Source organism: Rhinolophus sinicus, linkage group LG06, assembly GCF_036562045.2.
Source record: "Rhinolophus sinicus isolate RSC01 linkage group LG06, ASM3656204v1, whole genome shotgun sequence".
Lineage (NCBI taxonomy): Eukaryota > Metazoa > Chordata > Mammalia > Chiroptera > Rhinolophidae > Rhinolophus > Rhinolophus sinicus.
Window position 1 is genome coordinate 160,864,919 of NC_133756.1, and position 21,811 is coordinate 160,886,729.

Consider the following 21,811-nt stretch of genomic DNA (forward strand, 5'->3'; position numbering starts at 1 on the left):
GGTCCGTTCTAAGATGCGTAAGATAAATATTAAACAAGACCTATAGATAGATCCACAGGAGAAAGTACTTATATGATAGAGTTAAAGTAAATGTAGTTGATCAAATAAGAGCGACCTAGTGAAATCTCTATAATTTCCCCAGCATTAAAAGTCTTAAAAGCATGTTTGTACCTTAGAAGATTTGAACTTCACATTGTGAGTGTTGTAATAGAATAGCCTCTCTGGCGGGGTAATATTATCCATCGTCCCTGTGGAAGCTCAGATTCCTTAAGGCAGAAAGAATGACTTTCACAGAGTCTGTTTTACATGTATTGATTTACAGATCTTTTGGACACATTAGGGGTTTTGTGATTTCTTTTTAACCTTGTTTTCCAGTTTCTTCGCTGAGCCAGTAAGTTGCCACTGTTACTGTTAGTGTTTCACCTCTGTGTGCATGAGGGAGGTGCAGGTCAGAAAATGTTTGGGCTGTGTCTTTTCACAACTTCACCCCAGGAGGCCTTGTCCTGTTTTGGCTAGGATTTGAAAGCTCAGTGGGTCCTCTGAAATTTGGAGTTGGCTTGGCTTATATCCTTGGCGCCACATTCTGGGAATACTTTGGGAGACCAAGGTAGCTGTGGGAATGATTGCAAGAATTGGTCTTTCCCCAGCATGGGTTCCGAGTGGTATTACGGGTTCTTGAGGAAAGACAGAATTTGAAGTTGATCTTAGAACGGCTTTCAGAGGCCCATTTGGGCTGGAATTGAGCAAGGTGGTTTGGTTCTAGATTGGCAAACACTGACAGAATCCTCCCTTCTCTAGGCCTAGTTAGAAAAATAACCAGCATAGCCTCTGAGGGTTTTAGAAGACCAAGATGTTGTGCCTAGGAACCAACTTGAGAGTATTTCCTTCCCTCTTACTGCCATCCATAGGGCAATTGTCTGCTTAGAAAGTCTGCTGGACCTGCATTCTCTTTAATCTTATTAACAAACCAAAAGATAGCTGTAGTTAGTCACAGCTCAGGGAGCCACTTAGGCAGACCTGTACCTGGCTTCTACCTTGGGTAACACAGTAGAGAAGGCCAGTAAATGATGATACATTGTTACTTAGCTTATATATTTTCTAGAAAACAACTTCCTTAAAACATTCCATTTGACATTCAATTACGTCTTTTATCTTTAAAGCTGTGCTGTCCAGGACAGTAGCTACTAGCTGCATGTGGCTATTAAAATTAAAATTAACTAAAATTGAATAAAATTTGAAATTCTCTTTCTTAGTTGCACTAGCCACATTTCATGTCAACTAGTTCATGTGGCTAGTGGCTTCCATGTTGGACAGGGCAGATCTAAAACATTTCCAGGACCACAGAAAGTTCTATTAGTTTTAGAGAGACAATTGCCTATGTATGGCATTTGTAGTATTAATATTTATGGTTTGTGCTTGCTTGTTCATTTAAACTGAATACTTTTATCATTTTCCAAATTACTTTAAAATGCCCTTTTCTTCGCTACTTCAAGGGTGCATTAGTTTTCTTTAGTTTTGCACTTTAAATGTTATTATCTTCTAGTCTGCTCCCTTCTTCCTGGAGGGAATTTGCTTCCTGGTGACTCTCTGCCATTTGTTTCCCACAGTTTTAGGTCTCAGTCAATATCTGTAGAGAAAACCGCCTGGAGCCATTAACTCCAAAATGGTGTTTAGATGGTAGGATTATGTATGGTATTAATTTTTGTCTTTATATGTTATTAGGTGATTTCTAGACTTTCTACAATAAACATGTATTACAGAAAAGACCAGTTTAAAAAATATACATTTAAAAATATATACTGAGTGTACTCGGTTGCACACCTCATAGTGAACATTACAAATTTTGTATCACAATAAAGCTATAAGAAAAAGCACAGATTGAATGGATGAAGACATGGGGGACTAAAGTTTTACTCCACTCATTACCTACCTTTCTTGGTTCCAGAGTTGCTTGTTCATTTTTATTGATAGCAAAAATGGTGACTGGAGAATGTTCTAGACCACTGCTTCCTCATGAGGGAATGGTGAGGCACAGGTGATAAAGTAATATTGATAATGACACATTTATTTCTTTCATGTTTTTGGGTAGATTCTTTTAGGCTGTAATGTTTTTAAAATACACTGATGGTCAGAATATCTGAGTTTAGTTCTAGCTTCCAATGTTTCTGACCCTGAATACCTTTCTTCCTCTTGTCTCTGTGGGAGTCATGATCCTGTGAACTTCCAGGTAAACCTGTGTTTCATTCATGCTTTTAGTACTTTTAGTTCTGTTAGCATAGACACGAGGTAATATCCATAGATTATTTTGACCAAAAAATTTTAGAAGTGTGATGTGCGTCTTAGAAATTACACTGTAATTTACCCTGTATGTGTTTTGCCGTGGGTTGTTGTTTTTTGTTGTTTTTTTTTAGTGCAGATCTAGGTAGATATGAAAGGAGTGATGTTTTAAAAGTAGATGCCTATAATACCTGTTCCTCCCTTTGTAGACTGCAGAATTCCTCCAAATGACACTCTGGGTCTCAAAACCTTATTGTGAGCAAGATTTGCCCCAGGTAACATTTTGGTTATAATTGGCATATTAATTGTCTGTGAGGAAATGCTTAGATATAGGAGGTATTTTTTCTTTACAGTGCTTTGGAGAAAGCATTTTGTGTGTGTGTGTGTGTCTGTCTTTGAGTTTCCTTTGTTCTTTTTTTCATAGGTGAGATAGAGATTCTTTGTAGCAATTTTTAAAAATAGTTTAGAAAACACAAAAAGCTTAGGACATCAGTTGTCATTTATTTGATCCCTCCTCACTTACCTTTTTCTGTCTCTTGTTTTAGAACACCGAATGCTCCAAGATTTAGAGAGTAGCTATTTTCTCCTGTTTCTCTGTTTTACGGTACTTCTCAAACACATTTTACTCTACTGTTTGTAATGCTTCCCCTCCTCTGCTACTCTGGTCTCCTAGAAGGTAACCACTGGTAGCAGTTCAGAGTGATAGTTTAAAAATGAAAATCAGATCATGTCACTCCCTGCTTTGTAATCTTCTCAGTTCATTCAGTTAGCAAACGTTTATAGACCAGCTGGTATGTGGTCTCACAAACAAAATCTTTGGTCTCATAAAATATGCATTCTAATGGGTGAAGAGAAATAAGGGACACTATAAAATAACTTTTCATCATACTTAGGGATACTTTACGATGTGACCCCTTCCTGTGTCTTTGACCTCATCTTTTAGTGGCTCTAGGCAAGCTGGACCTGGGCACTGTTGCTCCTGCCTTTCGGGTTTTGCACTTGCTCTTCTATCTTGGCTGCTCTGTTGTCAGATCATCGTGTGGTTGGCTCCTGGGTGTCATTCAGGCCATCATTGACCTGCCACCTTGAAAGCTGCCCTCACCTGCCCAGTCCATTCTGGGAGTTTATAAACCTTAACAACTAGTTATCATTATTTGAAATAATCCTGTTCATTTATGTAGTTACTTTATAGGTGCTCAATAAATGTTTGTTGAATGAACAGTGCCGATTTATTTGTAATGTTTATTGAGTGAAATCTATTATGCACAATTCACTCATTTAACAAATATTTATTGAGTAGTTCCATGTGCCAAGCACTGCTCTAGGTGCTGGAAAACGGCAGCAAACAGGTTGACAAAGTCCATTCTCTCCCAGAGTGTACATTCTAGTGGAGGGAGACAGACAGTAAACAAATAGTTAGATCTTTGGTTAGTAGGTCAGGAAACATAAGGCAGAATGGGGAGTTGAGCGTGTTGGAGGACGGGCTGTTTTAGGTAAGGGTGGTCGGGGAAGGCCTCAGGTGAGCTGACATTTGAGCTGATGCCTGATTGAAGTGACCCTGACTGAGCATTTACTGTGTGCTGCAGTAACCATCAGAGGCAGGTACTGAGATCCCTTTCCCAGAAGGAGAAGTCAAGGCCCAGTGAGTGGAGGTGAGGTGGGGGCATTTTTGCAAGGCTCTGCAGCTTAGAGGCAGGTGGAGCAGGGATTTGTCTCATGACTCACAATAGACACCACAGCCATTTCTCTGTTTAAACTTGGTGTTCCCCAAGCCCTTTCTGGTTCTCACAGTTGACGAATAATATTTAATGCTTTGGACTTTATCATGTGGGAATTACAGAATGCTGTTCTTACCAAATTATGGATAGTGAGAGGCTTCAAAGCTTAATGGCTGTGGATATCAGTTCTGGAGCCAGTAGCCAGGATTTTAATCCTGACTCTGTTGTTTACCATTTGAGTGATTTGGGCAAATTATTTAATTTTTCTGATGCTTCCATTTTCTTATCTGTAAAATGGGCATAATAATTGTCCCCACCCTCATTTATTATGAGGATTAAATGAGATTAATACAGGTTCAGTGCATATGTGACATATAGGAAACACTTAAAAATATTAGCTGTTATTATTACTGTTGTCATTGTATTGCCAGTCCAGCTTCTCTGTCTTTCTTCCACACCCCTCGGAAAACTGCTTTCTTTCTAGAATTAGGGCAACTGTTGATTTTCCGACTTCCTCAGTGGGATCATCACAAGGTCTTGAGTTCGCTTTAGACACAGATCCTGCCAAACCCCAAGCTTAATAGACTAGAAAGTCAAAGCAAAATATTTTGGTTCTCTGAGGCAGTGGCTGGGTCGGGATCCTGTTTCTACATCCTGCCAGCTTATATGAACGGAAGAGATGGTGCCGGCCCCGCCTGCAAACCACAACTTTGTTTTGAGCCAACTTGACTTGACAGCTTCCCTATTCTACCTGCTGACTTCTGTAGCTCTGTTTTGGCAGCCAGAGGAGCAACTAAACCGGTTTATAGCTAGCCATTTATCACCATTAAACGCTGTGCAACTCCAAGGAAAATTGAGGGTTTAGATGGAGTTGATGTTTTTTCTCTTGCCTTCTTCAGCTTTCCTTTTTATGTCTCAAACTATAGAAAAACTGTACTTTTACCAGAGAAACCTGATAATACATTTAAGGCCTATCACTAAACATTTGGATCTTTGTAAATATGCTAATTTTTACCTTTATTTTCCCATTTTGGTTGGAAATCTACAAATACATTTATATGTTTGTGGTTATTCCTTAAGAATATACAAAACAGCTTTAACCTCTTCTCAAGTGTGGATCAGCACAATGAATGGGCTCCTCATGGTGAACACGAAGCGTGTAGACTGGTACGTAACTAACTAGCTTTTAAACGCAGGTGTTTGCTGTTTTTATTTTGTTTTTGTCTGTGGCTGTTAGTATACATTCTCTCTGCTTTGTTGCTTCTAATACACCGTGGGCTAAAGAACCAGATACTCAAATATGTTACGAATGAATGGGCTCTGACTATGAGGCTGCGAGTAATGGGCAGTATAATGTGAGAACGTGAGAGGCACAGCTGGGGTGTTTTAAGGGCAAGGAAGAGAGGGTCTGCTTACCTCTTGATCTAGTTTGTGCTCCCAAGAGGAGGATTGCTGGTGAGGTCAGGGTGTCATCTTCTAAAGTCTTAGGGGGTTAGAAACCCTGTTGAAGGTGTAGTTAGAGATCCAAGTCGAATTTTACGTGTGGGTTGGAGTATTGTGGATTAGTAAGTAAAGCCGTTATGTAGTACTTAGTTAAATTTGTTTTGATTAGCTCTGGGCAAGTCCCTTTTCTTCCTATTTTTAAAGGCAAGGATACCTTTTTTTGCCTTGTTGATATGTTACGAAGAGAACCAAAATAGTTTCAAGATATTTGAGCATCATAGAAATCATTACCTTAACATTTTGGGGTAATGTCAGTGAAACTATGACTATGTTGATGTAATATTTGTAGACCTGTGGTAGACCTGATTTACATTAGTCATCATTTACATTGTTTTCACAGGTGGGTTTTTGGTTGGCACTTTCAGCTCATATCCAGTGGAATGTGGCAGTGTTATCTACCTTAAGTCTGTTGTTTAATAAAATTATGTCATCAAAATTAAAAGATGTGGAAAGTAGTCTGCAGCATCTGTCATCTCTGCCATGCACCGTGTTTGCTGTGGTTGAAAATGAATAAGCAACTCTGGAAATCAAGGTCCTCTGGGAACATAAAAACTCTTGTGGCTATTAATGGATTTAATTGTATTTCCTCTCTGACACCAAAATGTGCGATAAATTGTTTATGCCCTTGCCTTTAATGGGGAGAATTATTCATTAACTGTATGTAATACAGTTATATTGCTTTGTTTTTATTGTAGATAATCCCCTCTATCTTTCCTTTAAAAAATACTTTTTAAAAGGAATAGCTTAATATTATTAAACATTGCGCATTAATCTTTTTGGTTGATTTTTCTCTCCATGGAGAAAAAGGACAGGATCATTTCATTGGAGAAACAAAAACCTGGGCAGGAAATGGGAGATGATCTTCTGAACTAAGATTTGGCCCAAGATTAGTTTGGTATGCTTTGGACTTAGGCCAAGTGATGTGTTTACTCATGTTCCAGAAGGGCCTGTTTCTCAGGCAGCCTCGCTGATAAATGAACGCCACGTCTCAGTGTGGGGAGACGGCATCTTATCTGAGTCCATTTGAGAGAAGATTTTATAGAAAAATGACTGGGATGACGCTCTATTTGGGTTTCTGTTTTTGTTTTGCTTGATGCCCATTATTTCCTTCTATTCTTGAATGTATCTGGAGAAAAATGTCATCAGGTTGCTATAATTCCTTTAAAACCATGTGCGCAAAATGGTATTAAAAACGCTTTGACTTTTTGGTCTCTTATTTGGTTTTATCTTACCATGTAGGTTTGGATAAGTGTGTAACTCTTCCTCTACCTAAGAGTAACTTCATTTAGTCAGCAGATACTTAATGAGCATATGTCAAATGCCAGTCACCATTTTAGACACCGAGGAGAGAGCAGTCGGTAAAACAGACAAAATCCCAGCTCTCCTGCAGGTTACCTTCCAGGGGCCGGGTGAGCAGCAAATGATAGGGTATATCAGATGGGTAAAAGTAAAGTGGGAAAGTGGAGTAAGGGGCAGAGAGTGTTACAGTTTTGAATAAGGTAATCTAGAAGACCTCAGAGAAGGTGAGCAGTCCTTGTGGAGCACATTTATAGGAGAGGAAAACACAAGTACTGGTAGATTTCAGGAACGTAGAGGAGGTCAGTGGACTGGAGCCAACTGAGCCAGACAGAGAGTAATGGGAGAGAAAATCAGAAGTAAACAGGACCAAATCTTGTAGGCCATTGTTGGACTCTGGCTTTAACCTCGAGTGAGATGGGAAGCCATAGAGGGTTTTGAGCCAGAAAATAAGCATTCTTAAGTGACGACATGTGAGAACGAGATCTGTGTAACAGAACTCTTCAAAGCTCTTGAGGAAGTTTGTTTCTACTTTTGCCATTTGTAATTAATTGGGAATAAATTTCCTTGGGAATTTACTGGATGATGGAATAATCCATAGATTGGCAACTGTGTGAAAAATCCAGATAAATTATTTTTATGCTGTAGGCTATCTGAAGCTATTGGAGCAGCTGACTTTCAACATCCCTAATTATTCTGCTGTCATAATTGCTTGGTCTGGTATCTCCTCTGTGATCCTTAGGTTTTTGATGAGGGAGATCTAGTGCAGAAGCCATTAATAACTAAGCACATATCCTTTGTAACTAACCCAGTGAAACTGAAAAGTAAAAAACATCTGGGTTTTTGGGGGTTTTTTAAATGACTAGTTTGCTACAGCAGACAGCTTGTCTCTGCTTCCTAGGAGTTGCTCTGTAAGGAGGAATCCTGCTGCAGAATGATCTAATTTGTGTAATCTTGAAGGCGGAGCTATTTTTGAAAGAGAACAGAAAAATAATGGAGCCCTTCGCTTGTGAATGCCAAATTGGGTCTAACTGATCTAAAAGGAAAAGGGCTCAGTTAGATCATGTAGTTGGAACTCTTCTTTCCCCCTTGTTCTGCTCACTATGTCTAGATCAAATTTATGATGGATATATTTGGGTAATTGCTCTTTTATGTCTTATGCTGTAGGCTATGATTTTTTTCCCTTTTTTTTTTACATTTTAGATAAGTATATTACTTAACTTGTGATCTGGATAATGTGACTAGCATAAAAGAAGTTACCAAGTTCAGGAATTAGAATTCCCTTTACAGTTCTTTTGATAGGCTAATGGTTTGTAACTGCTTTTCAATGGCCCCTCTTCTGTCCTGAAATGAAATTTCCAGACAGTAAGCTTACCAACATGTCTACAACGTCTTCATTGTAAATATAAAGGAAAAAATAAAAGGAGGGCTGTTCATAATACAGTATGTATTTTTAAATGTAAATTCTCAGAAGACATTTATTTACAAATGTTTACAGCACATTAGAAACCATAGCCGTTAGGTGCTTGCAGGTACACATAGCTTATCTCTGAATATGACACCCATAAATAGAGACTGATACAGGTGCATTGCATGGGTGAATCAGATGATATGTGGCAATGCCATCGGTGATACAGTTTTTCTAGAATGGTGAGTAAATCTTCATCAAGTTCTACACAAAACAAAATACAGCCTTTTCTCTATTTACATAGTAGTTAAAGTCCTGGAAAATTCAGTGTATATTAAATGGAGAAAAATATAGTTACATTTCTATGTAAAATCTATTTAGTTTTCAGCTTAGATCATTATAAACTGCTTTTTATTTATGTACATATGTGTCCAGCAGAACCAAAGGCAGATTTATTATGAAGCTAATGAAGCTTAAGCTTCAAGGCCCTCCCTTCACGTGCACAGGCTACTTCCATGCCCCTGTACCTAAGTTCTTAAGAAAACTTTTTATTAAAGTATAATTCATACTTAGAAAAGTACACATGTAGTAAGTATAGCTGACGAATTTTTACGAACAACATATCCACATATCAGAAAACAGAACATTACCAACACCCCAAAACATTACCTTGTCCCCTTCTAATCACTGCCTCTTCCCCCACCAAAGGTGACTAGTACCCTCACTTCTAACAGTGTGAGTTAGTTTGGCCTGCTTTTGTGCTTCATACAGTGTACACTGTTGTGTCTACTCGGAACTTCTTCTGTTCAACCTGATATTTGTGTGATTCATCTACATTGTTTCATATATTCTTATTGTATAGTTAGTATTCTATGAGTGGATATGTCGCAATTTATCGGACTATTCTGCTGGTGATGGGCATTGGGGAGCTCTCCAGTTTGGGGCTATTATGAACAGTGCTGCTTTGAACGTTCTTATACCTTATACGTGTGTCGTGTGTCGGTGGATATAAGCACTCTTGTGTATTTCATTTCATTTCTCGAGGGTTTATAACGGGTGGAATTGCAGGATAGTGGGGTTTACGTGGGTTCATCTTAGTGATGGATGAGAGTTCCAGTTGTACCTCATCTCCACCAACAGTTGGTGTTCTTTGTCTTTTTCATGCTAGTCATTCTGGTGGGAGGTAAAGTGGTTTCTCCAGTGTTTTAAATTTTCATTTCCCTCATAATGTTGAGTACCTTTTCATAAGCTCATCAAAGCTTATCAGCCATCTGGATATGCTCTTTTCTGAATTGTCTATTCAGGCATTTGCCCATTTTTCTGTTGGGTTGTCTGTGTTTTTTATTGACTTGTAGTTCTTCTAAATACCTTCTCATACTCTGGGGGTTGCCTTTTTACTCTTTTAATGGTGTCTTAGGATGAACAGAAATTCTTAATCTTAATTTAGTCCAATTTGTCAGTTTTCCTCTTTATATTTAGTGCCTTTTATGTCATGTTTAAGAAATCTTAGTCTGCTTCAAGATCATGTTCTCTAATATTACCTTCTAAAAGCTGTATTGTTTTACCCTTCACATGTAGATCTACAGTACATCTGGAATTGATATTTGTGTGTGAAGTGAGGGGTTAAGATACAGCTCTCCCCATATGGATATTCAATTAACCCTGCGCCATTTATTTAAAAGATCATTTCTTTTCCACTGCTCTGCATTGTCACCTTGATCATAAATCACATGACAGTTTACGTGTGGATTTATTTTTATATTTTCTGTTTTGTATCATTGATCAGTTTGTGGGTGTTTGCACCGATGTCGCCCTATCTATTACTGTATCTTTGTAATAAGCCTGTTCCCTGGGGGTCTAAGTCTTCAGCTTTGTGTCTTCATGATTGCCTCAACTACTATTTAATCTTTGCATTTCCTTAGAAATTTTAGAATCAATTTTTCAATTAAAAAAAAATTTTTGTTTTGAGAATTTTAATTAGGATTGTGTTGACTCTGGATTAATTTGGAGAAAATTGAAATCTTTAAAATATTGAGTCTCAATTTATGGATGTGATATGTTCCTCCATTTATTTAGGTCTTCTTTAATTGATTTTGCACTCTTTAGCATAGAAGTATTGTATATCTTTATTTAGATGTAGTCCTACATATTTGATATTTTTACATCCTAGAATTAGAATTAAATCCTAGAATTTTGTAATTGTAATTTTGTATACTTTTTTTTATGGAGGATCCTATAAAGCTTAGGCCCTAAAAAACCCGGTTCTGCCTATAGGCAGAATGTTTTCACTTACAAAAAGGTTGGAAATCACATAGAAAGCTAGTCATTTCTTAACTGCGCAGGACTTAAAGGAATTGTGGATTGTAGGATGTCTGGCATTCTTGGTTTTTCCACCACTGAATGTCAGTGAAGTCCCCAATCATTGTGACAACCCAAAAAGCACCCTAGAGACATTACCACCACCATTACTCTATTGAGACTCACTGTTAAAGACACTTTCCCTTTACTACAGTTATTCTAGTCTGTAAATGTCAGTGTGCTTGAATGTCCTCAAGTGTGTTTGACTTTTTGTTTGTTTGGGTAAGAGACCTAAAGTAAGCCAAGAGTTTCAAATGTTGCCATCTATAATCTAGACTTTAAAAAATTAGCAAATAATGAATCTTCCCAGACTTTTCTGGTTGCGCAGATGTACTGGTAGAGTGAATTGAACACTGGTCTTGGAGCCAGAAGAATTAAATCCTTCCTTTAAATAACAAAAACTCTGTGATTTGGAGTGAGTTACCATTTGCTCTTTGATCTTCTCATCAGAGTGGAAAGAAATAAAAACTGTCTAGCTGACTATTCCTGGTTGTTGGGAAGAACAGATGAAACAATTTATAGATGCTTTGTAAGTCTTAGGCTACTATAGATGTCGATTCATGAACTTTTTTGTCGGGACTGAAGCATGATTACCAAGACGAAGCCTCCCAAACAGGCGCTGCCTGCATTGGGCTTCTTTGAGCATGGCCACTGTAGAGATGACTCATTTATGGCCAGTGGCATCTATTTTCTAAAAGCTTGTCTGTTTATAGGAAGGCAACAAGAGTACTACACTGTTGGGGTTCCTGTCTTAATTCTGGTTTTCAAATGAAAGTAGTTAAACCACTCACTTTCCATTTCTTTCATCATCTTACTGCTTAGCATTTCTTTAAGGATTATGGTAAAATCGAAGCAAGTTTTATGTTCCTCATTGAAAGTTTCCATGTGAATATTGGTGATACATTATTATAATTAAATTCTCATTCATATTAAGTCACTATAACCCTGGCCTTCCAGCCAATGGTTGAGAAATACCTGGCCTGTTACTGGATAACAAAGGTGATAAGATTTTGGAATGTGAGTTGTAAGGGAGGAAGAGTACTACTGTCTGTGCAATTTCGATATGGAATATGCTCGATACTTGTAAGATACTGAATTTCAGTGTGATTTCCCTTCCACAACCTTAAGTCTCCATAGTTAGTGGTACCTCTGGAATGCAGCTTCTGATACAGATAGATAGATGTTCTTTTTAATTGCATTTTGGTTTTCAGCATTTGATAATTTTCCTCCCTAGTTTTAATTTTTTAGTAGTCCACTTCCCCCTAATAGTTTTTTCCTTGTCATACTTACGTTTTTTCCCCCTCTTTTTCCACCTCCCCACTCCGTTCAAGCCGTCGTTTCTCAATCTAGTTGTGTAGGACACAGCTCCCTGGCCCCTGCTGGTATTATGAGCCGGCCCCATCATACTTACTTTTAATCAAAATTACGCATATGTTTTAGAGTTAAGTTGTTCTACAAGACTTGTTTCAGAAACAATCTTTGGATGTTATCTGGTGAATTCCAAATTTGGAAGATTGGCTTTTTCACCATCACCTCACTTTCCAATAAAATTGTAATTTCGTTTAGATTCAGGGTTTTTAATTATTATGACCATAGAAAGACAAGTCACTGTTGAGCCATGTAATGAACTATGATTTTTTTCTTTCCTGGCCAATTTTTAATTTCTACTAGCATTAATAATTGTCTTTTTAGTTTTGTTTAATAATAGCTAATATTAATTGGGCACATAATATGTACTAGGTGCTATTTTAATTGCTGTCCATGTGTTAATTCATTTAATTATCAGATAGTTAGGCACAGAGAAGATAGGTAGCTTGCCCAAGAAAGTGGTAGTCAGAGTTCAAACCCTGGCAGTTTGGCCTCAGAACCTGTGCTCTTAATTACCGTACAAAATTCTTTTTCTATTAAAACATGTTTTCAGTTGAGATAAAATTTAAATGCAGTGAAATACACAGATCTTGGGTTTATAGTTTGATAGTTTTGACAAACATACACATTCATGTATATTAAGGTGTTGGTTAACACCTTAATCAAGATATAGAACATTCTTATCACTTCCAGTCAACCCTCACCTGTCACCAATTACGGTTCTGATTTATATCAGCATAGATTAGTTTTGTTTGTTTTTGGACCTCATGTAAATGGAATCATATGGTGTGTGTTCTTGTGTTGGCTTTCTTTTGCCGGATTCATCCATGTTGTGTGTGTTTGTAGTGCTTCCTGTTTATTACCGAGTAGTATTTCATTGAAACAGATAGGATTTGTTTATCCGTTGTCCTGTGGATGGACTATATGGTTTGTTTACAGTTTTGGTTTTTATGAATAAAGCTGCTTGAACACTCTTATGCAAATCTTTTTAGGGACATACATTTTCATTTCTTTGGGTTAAATATGTGGGAGTGGATTGGTAGGTGTTAGTGTAAGTATATTGTTTGTTTATAAGGAACTGTCAGTTTACCAAATGTGCTTGTTTGAGCTTACATTCCCACTAACTGTGGCGGAGTCCCAGGTGGCCCCCAGGGTCTCTGTCTCCTGGTATTTATACCCTAGTGTAATCCCCTCCCCTTGAGTGTGTCTGGGACCTGTGATTCAATCTTCCTAATGGAACATGGCAAAGGTGACAGGACGTACATGATTACGTTACATCAGATAATGATGCCCATCTTCTGAGGAGACTGTCTCCCTTGCTGGCTTTGGAGAAGCAAGTTGCCGTGTTGTGAGCTGCCCATGAAAAGGTCCATGTGGCTGGGAGGTGAGGGCAGCTTCAAGTCCCCAGGCAGCAAGAAACCTGGCCCTCAGTCCAGTAGCCCTTGCCGACAACCAGGTAAACTTGGAAACAGATCCTGCCCAATTCAAGCCTCACGTGAGACCACAGGCTGGCAGACACCTGGATTGAAACCTTGTAGAAGACCCAGCTCAGCCATGACTGGCCTTCTAACCCCCTGGAACTGGGGAATAATGTGCCTGTGTGTTTCAAGCTGCTAAGCTTGTGGTGAGGTCGTGCAGCAGTAGGTAACTAATGCTGTGGTGTACAAACGTTCCTGTCGCGCCACGTTTCCACAACATTCAGTTTTATCAGCCTTTTTAATTTTAGCCGTGTTAATGGGTAGGAAGTGTTCACTCTTATGGTTTTAGTTTGCATTATTTCCCTAATGACGGATGACGTTGAGTACCGGCTGATTGGCCATTTGGATGTCTTCTTTGGTGAAGTATGTGTTCAAGTCTTGCCTGTTTTATAAATTGATATGTTTGTCTTTTAACAATTTATTTGTAGCAGTTCTTTGTGTAGTGCAGATCAAGTCCTTTCAGATATACAGAGGGTGCCAAAAACTATATACATTTTAAGAAAGGAAAAAACTATATTAAAATTACGCTGATGGGAACCACTTTGAGCATCTCTTATAATTGCAGAGGGCAAACGTGACTTGTATTCATCTTTTGTTATTGGTGTATATTGAGTATTACAATTTTAATACAGTTTTTTCCTTTCTTAAAGTGTGTATACATTTTTTTGGCACTGTGTGTGTGTGTGTGTGTGTGTGTGTGTGAGTGTATCTCTGTGTGCATGTGTGTGTGTATCTGATATATACTATTTTCTTCCAGTTTGTGACTGGGATGAACTCCCACAGCCCTCTTACCTCACCCAGATTCCTAAGCTATTAACATTTTACCACATTTATTCTATTATACCATCTTTTTTAAATTAGTTTTTCTGAGCCAATTGAGACTGAATTACGTCCATGCTACCCTATCACCCCTAAATATTTCTGTGCATTCTCCCCCACCCCCCAATCAGAGGCGCTCCTAAACAACTACTACATATCCCTCTGCGTCAGGTCATTAGTGTTGATAAAACCCTGTCCTCCAGTCCATGCGCCCCATGCACGTTTTGCCAGCTGCTCCAACAATGTCTCCGTATAGGTTTTGGTCCAAGATCCCACGTAGGAACATGCATTGGATTTCATTGTCTCCATGTCCTCCAGTCTGGAATCACCCCTTAGTCTGTTGCTGTCATTCATATCCTCAGCACTCTTACACTTAGGAGGAGGATCTGTAAGCTGAATCCATTAATATTTCCTCATGACCAGACTTAGGTTGTGATTTCTTGGCAAAAACATGGAAATGATGCTGTGATATTCCCAGTACATCACATCAGGGACACCTGATGTTACCCAGTCCCGTTACTGGCGATGTTAACCTTGCTCATCTGGTCATCGTGTCTGCCAGGTATCTCAGGTTTTCTTCACTGTGAAGTCACTATTTTTCTTTTTGTAACTGATAAGTGTTTTGAGTGGCGACAGCTTGAGGTTATGACGATACCCTGTTCCTCATCAAACTTCCAACTGCCGGCATTAATGTCCTGCCGAAATCAGCAACCACTGTGTGGTTACCACATGATTGTTGTTGTTGTTGTTTCTGTTATCCTACATTTGTAAATTGGACTTGTCCTGTAAGGATGAGTTTTCTCATCTCCCTCCCTCTCTCTCTCCGTCCCTCCCTCCCCCCCTTCCTTCCTTTCAATATGGACTTACTGATTTGTAATTTATTCATCGGCTTGTAATTTGTTAATATTGTTATTTATTTTGATGCTCAGATAACTCTAGATTTGGCTAGTGGAAGCCCTTTCAGGCTGCTTGCCTTTTATGTTTTTAGCAATCTTTGAACACTTCCTAAAATTCTAGATGAACAAGATGTTCCAGGCTCATCTTGTCTTGTTCCTGTCCTGGCTCTGGGCCTGGGATCAGCCACTTCTTTAAGGAGTCCTGGTTCTTTCAGTGGAGGATGGTATTTAGGAACCAAGATTTGGGAGTTTGTTGTGCTCATTGTTACATGATGTCGTTGCTTCCAGGTGCTCTCAACAGGCAGAGCCAAGAAAGGTAAGTGTGTATCTAGAGCATGTAACACACATACACACACACCACAGACCACACGAAATCAATGTCTCTCTCTGTCTCTTTTTGTATATATATACATACATATATATACATATATATTTCTGTAGATAAACCAGATCTTTTTAAACCATAAAAAAACCATGAGTGAAACTAATCTCTTTATTTCCAATATACAGTGGTACCTTGGTTTTTTAACATAATCCCTTCCGGAAGACCGTTCAAGTTCAGAAACGTTCGAAAACCGAGGCACAGTTTCCCCATAGAAAGTAACACAAAATGGATTAATCCGTTCCAGATCTTTAAAATCAACCCCTAAAACTGCAAATTTAGCATGGGGTTTACTATCTAGTAATACTGTAGATCCATAAAATTTACGGCGTTTGTAAACCGAAATATTCGTCAACAGAGACGTTCGAAAACCAAGGTACCACTGTAATACCTCTCTAGCCTCACCCCTTTCCATGTGTGTAAGTACCAGTTCTAAGAGTGAGAAATTTGGCTTTCGTTATCTTCGAATATATTTACTTATTTGCTCAATTAATTTACTTTTTTGGTCATTGTAAGATACAGGTAGCTTTTCCATGTGGCTGTTTGTCTTCCTCACATCGGAGTGGCTGGGTTTCAAGGGTAAACATCATGAGAGAGAGAGCCAGGTGGGAGCTGTATCACCTTTTCTCACTTAGCCTGGGAAGTCACACTGTGTCATTTCCACTGCATTCTGTTTATTAGAAGTCACTAAGCTCAGCCTGTATTCAAGGGCAGGAGAATTTGTTTCTGCCTTTTTTTTTAAGTTAAATGTATTGGGTTGACAATGGTTAGTAAAGTTACATCGGTTTCAAGTGTGCGTTTCTATACTGCATCATCCATACATCACATTGTGTGCTCACCACCTAAAGTCAGTTCTCCTTCCATCACCATACATTTGACCCCCTTTTCCCTCTTCTACCATCCCCCTCCCCCCTTACTCTCTGGTAACCACCAAACTATTGTCTGTGTCTATGAGTTTTTGTTTCTTTGTTACTTTCAGTTTTATATCCCACATATGAGTGAAGTATCTGCCCTTTCATGAGAGGAGCATCAAAGAATTTGTAGACATATTTTAAAACCGGCATACTATTTAAAATATTTTATTTTCTGAGTGAATGGAAGATTTTTTCATTTGTACAGTTGAATTTGTTTAGTACTTTTAATTCATTTTGTTTAAAAGTTTTAAAATACTGGGGGTGCCAAAAAAATGTATACAAGTGGACACTGGTCAGCGTTGCTTAAGCAGTAGTTTGCTGTAATCAGAAGTGTCTGGATTCTTCTTTTTTTTGGCTCAGTAATATTAACTATTATTATTTATTATTATTATTTTTAACTTTTTTATTAGTTTCAAAACAATGTAATAATTAGACATTTATCAGAAGTGTCTGGATTTTGATGGTAACCACTTTGAGCACCTCTTGTAATTGCAGAAGTCAAACGTGACTTGTATTCATTTTTTGTTATCAGTGTAAGAGTATATTGAGTTAAATTTTAATGTAGTTTTCCTTTCTTAAAATGTGTATACTTTTTTTGCCACCCTCTGTATATTTATGTATCTTTTTACAAAGATACATAAAAAGGATTATACCATGTATATATGTATTGTTTAGTGAAGTGTAGTGTTTTTCTCTTTTGCTTGCCTCATTTCCCCTTTTCTCTTCACTTTCTCATTTTGCACCACCGCATACAGGTAACTCATGTGTATCCTTCCATACTTTTCTTCATTCTCATATAATGTGGAAATGTATATACATGTACATACAGTGAATTGGGGATATTGTTTAAAAGAATGGAATCATTAAAACTGATTTTGGCATCTTGCCTTTCTCACTGAACACCTCGTAGAAATACCTTTAAGTCAAGAGATTTTGTTCTACTTTGTTCTTTTTTTTTTTTTTTTTAAGGAGGGTGCAGCTCGCAGTGGCCCATGCTGGGATTGAACCGGCAACCTTGGCGTTATTGGCACCAGGCTGTAACCAGCTGAGCTAACTGGCCACTCCAACTTTGTTCTTTTTTTTTTTTTTCCCCTAAAGATTTTATTGGGGAAGGGGAACAGGACTTTATTGGGGAACAGTGTATACTTCCAGGACTTTTTTCCAAGTCAAGTTGTTGTCCTTTCAATCTTGGTTGTGGAAGGTGCCATTCAGCTTCAAGTTGTGCTTTCAATCTTAGTTGTGGAGGGCGCAGCTCAGCTCCAGGTCCAGTTGCCATTGCTAGTTGCAGGGGGCGCAGCCCACCATCCCTTGAGGGATTCGAACCGGCAACCTTGTGGTTGAGAGCCCGCGCTCCAACCAACTGAGCCATCCGGGAGGCAGCTCAGCTCAAGGTGCCGTGTTCAATCTTAGTTGCAGGGGGCGGAGCCCACCATCCCTTACGGGAGTTGAGGAATCAAACTGGCAACCTTGTGGTTGAGAGCCCACTGGCCCATGTGGGAATCGAACCGGCAGCCTTCGGCGTTAGCAGCACGGAGCTCCACCGCCTGAGCCACCGGGCCGGCCCACTTTGTTCTTTTCAATAGCTGCACATATTCTATTTTCTGACATGGTTGGTTGATTGTGAAGGCATAGGAGACTGGACTCAGGAAACAAGAATGGAGAGGGAGAGGCTTTAAAGAAAAGATGGTCGGAAATGAGAGAGAGAGGAGTCACTCCATATTCCTGTGGTCTTAGACCAAATGTGCCTTCGAAGGAGACAGGGAAGTGGAAAAATGTGGGGAGGTGCATTGGTTGGTTTTGTCCAGGAAATGAGTCGTTTTGCAAGCACTAAAATTGCTTACCAGGCAATTGAAGACAGGACGAGAGCACCAGTCCAGGGTAGGACTGGAGGTGGAGCTGATAGACCAGGCTGTGAGATAGGTGCTCACTTGAGAGAGCTGTGTCTTGCCGGTGTGTGCTGTTGCTGGTGGATCCAGAAAATGACTGAGACGTCTTCCCTCCAGACCAGGGTCCCATGTATTTACACTTGATGCACTAAGTTCTGTTCCTTAAAGAGCTGTCTGTCCATTTTTCAGAAGCAGAGTTTTTATTTTCATTTTATATAATATGGGCTGAGAGAATCTTTTGCTAAATATAGCAATATGAGTTTGCTAGTCTTTTTGAGGCACCTAACACATTTAAAATGTGAAACCAGAGCTACCTGATTGGAGCCTCCTTCATCTCCTCTCAAATCAAACCAACCAGGCTTTATGTGATAATTAACATCACTGAATTCTCCTCTCCTTTTATGTTAGAGAGAGGATTTGTAATACAGCTAAGTAATGGGTGCGTAATGAATAGGCCAGACACGTGATTCTCCTGAGACTCTTAAGCCTTGATAACCGCACTGCTTCCATTGGGGTAATGAGGATGAGGATGTTTAAAATACTGGTGGCCTCGAAGTCAGTAGTAGAAAATAATAATGCTATCTCCTTTTTAGGACAAAAATCTAGCCCTCCCCACCCCCTACTCCAGGAAAGTGGAGGGGAATGGTTGTTATTTTCTGCTTTTAGATTGGATTACTGAAGCTCAAAGCTAGAGATAGCCCAGGAGCTCAATGTAAATGGTACAATTGAAATGATAAAAGTCCTCTTGATTTAATTTTGATTGGGGTGGGGAGAGTAAAAGGTGCTCCTATTATTGTTTTTTCCTCTAGTCTCTTTGGGTTTGGGCTTTCCCCACATAACTTCAGCAAACAATGTTAGATGTCAATTATATGTAAAATATGCTGGGAAGCTGCAAAGGTGACTATGATACAGGCCTGTCCTTAAAGAGCTCACTGTCTTGGTGGAAACAGCTAACAGCCATACAAAGCAGATTGAAATCCGTGAGAAATAGAGGTTCACGCGGAGGAAGCACAGGAGAAAAGGGCTTTAATTGCTCTGTAGAATCTGGCATTGGAACTGGAATTCTTGTCTTCAAGTTTTTATTGTGGAAAAATTTTAACTCTTGCTGTGGTGTTCGGATATGCTTTCCTGTGGCTTGCACTATCTAATTGATGTCACTTAGTATGTTTTGAGTATTTTTTGCTAAAATTCAATACAATGGTAAATTTGTTACCATAAAACAAAGGTTTAAAATAAAAATAATGTTGTTTATGTACAAAGCAGCTCAAAATGTTATTAAATGCATAAAATAGTCAAAATATAAACTTTTTATTTTTTTATAGATTTTAGACACATTTTGAAAAAACTTGAAATTAATTGATGCAGTGAAAGAGTTAAATATACAAAAATAGAGAAAATGTGTAATGAATCCATATGAACTCATCACCCAGCTTCATTAATTCAGCTCGAGATTGTTTCATCTATACCCCTCCCTTCCCCCCACTTTCACCCCCAGATTACTTTTCACCCCCAGATGTCATAGAATTTCTTCCATAACAGTTTCTATATGTATATCTAAGAGATAGGGACACTTTTAAAAATACATAACAATACCATTATCCCCCCCTAAAATAATTAACAGTAAATTCTTTATATTTCCTAATTTACAGTCAGTTGAGCTGGACTTTACAGACAGATTTTAGTAGGCGGTGAGTGGGAGGAAGGGAATTCAGATTGAGGGAACAGCATATGCAAAAGCAGAGAAATGTGCATAAGTGAAAGGTAGTACAAGTCTGGTTCAGGGCTGTGGCAATGGAAGTGGAAAGGAAATGGCAGGTATGAGTCACTGCAGAGGAAAACTCAGTGGGATTTTCCAGTTGAGGACAGCATGTGTGTCTTCCCTGGATTTCTGGTTAACGGTGTTTGAGTGGTCATTTTGAGCCATATAGAACAGGGTTGACAAACCAAGCCTTCCTCTCAGCCAGTGTTAGTAAAGAAAGTTTTATTGGCACACAGCTACATCCATTTGTTCACATGTGGTCTATGGCTGCTTTCACCCTACAATGGCAGAGTTGAATCGCTGCAACAGAGACTCTATAGCCTGCAAAGCCCAAAGTGTTTCCTCTCTGGCCCTTTACAGAAAAGTTGCTGACCCCTGATCTAGAAGAAACTGGGTCCTGGGTTTAGTACTGTCAGAAGACTGGATTGAACGTATTGATTAGGAGCAGCTGTGGTTTTGTGCGATGTAGGAGTCAGAAGCCTGGGAATTTGTTTTGCTGTCATTATCAGTCACTCTAGAGAAAGTAAGTTTCTCTAAGAATTTCTCTGCCCGTTTGCTATTCGGTTGTTATTTATTGTCTCTCCCCCCCCCACTAGAATGTAAATTCAGGGGTTTTTGTCTTTTTTGTTCTCTACTCTATCCCCAGGGCCTGGATCAGTGCCAGACACTTAGTAGGCACTCAGTAAGTAATTGTTGAATAAATAAGTGAATGCATTAGTCTGTTTGCTCCTCTTTTGCATTAGACACTGGATCTTCTTGGGGGAACAAGGATGATGTGTTTTTAGGTGCAAATGATGCTGTTATATAAATCCGTTATAATTTTCCCCCAACAAAGTTTGGAAAATTGTTTCATCAATACAAAGGAGTCTTAAGCAGCAATTAAAGCTAGTAATTATGAAGACTGTAGAAAAGTGGGGACATGTTTCTGATGGGTCAAAATCTTATTCACATTGCCTCTGTAAAATATATATGAATATGGACAAAGACTAGAAGATAATGCAAAAATGACATCATTGTTTTAAGAGAATAGATTTTTGGGGTGGTTTTTCTCTCCAAAATTTTCTTTAATACTACAGGCAGACCTCGGAGATTTTACAGATTCGGTTCCAGACCATCACAATAAATTGAATATTGCAATAAAGCAAGTCACAAATGTTTTGGTTTCCTAGTGTGAATAAAAGTTATGTTTACACTATACTGTAGTCTATTAAGTGTGCAATAGCATTATGTCGAAAAAACAGTGTACATACCTTAATTAAAAATACTTTATTGCTAAAAATGCTAACCATCATCTGAGTCTTCAGCGAATCATAATCTTTTTGCTGGTAGAGGGTCTTGAATTTGTACAAAATGCAGAATCTGCAGAGCACAATAAAACGAAGCGCAATTAAATGAGGTATGTTTGTATCTTCTCATCTTTTCAATAATGATTTTTAAAATATATAATTTTTACATGCCTCCCCTCCTTCCATCTCTGCACCATGTCCAGAAATCTAACCTTTAGTGTGGATCACAAATAATGCATATAATAATCAGAAATTAGAGTTTATATGGAATCTCAGCATTGGAAAGGTTGAAGGGCGTTATGGATCGATGTTTCATGTTATCCCATCATAAACTGCTACAGTATGCTTCCCAGTAGCAAGTATCCCTGTAAGCAGCCTTGGTTAGAGCCTGATTTGGGTTATAAATTTACATTTAGACAAAAGCCCTTTTATTTTACATGGAACATGAACAGGCATGAAAGGG

At 38.7% G+C, this 21,811-nt stretch overlaps 1 protein-coding gene across 3 annotated transcripts in view; it reads left to right on the top strand.

Annotated features, from left to right (window-relative positions):
* Window positions 1-21,811, top strand: part of PACS1 (phosphofurin acidic cluster sorting protein 1) — a 115,110-nt gene that overhangs the window by 4,708 nt on the left and 88,591 nt on the right. The window contains exon 1 of one of the 3 annotated variants that reach the window (XM_074336720.1): window positions 4,802-5,162. The exons of the other annotated variants lie outside the window; for them this stretch is intronic. Within the exon in view, the coding sequence (XP_074192821.1) occupies window positions 4,861-5,162 (302 nt within the window). The 5' untranslated portion in view covers window positions 4,802-4,860. Of the gene's footprint in view, window positions 1-4,801; window positions 5,163-21,811 lie in introns of those variants that run through there. 3 annotated transcript variants of the gene reach the window in all.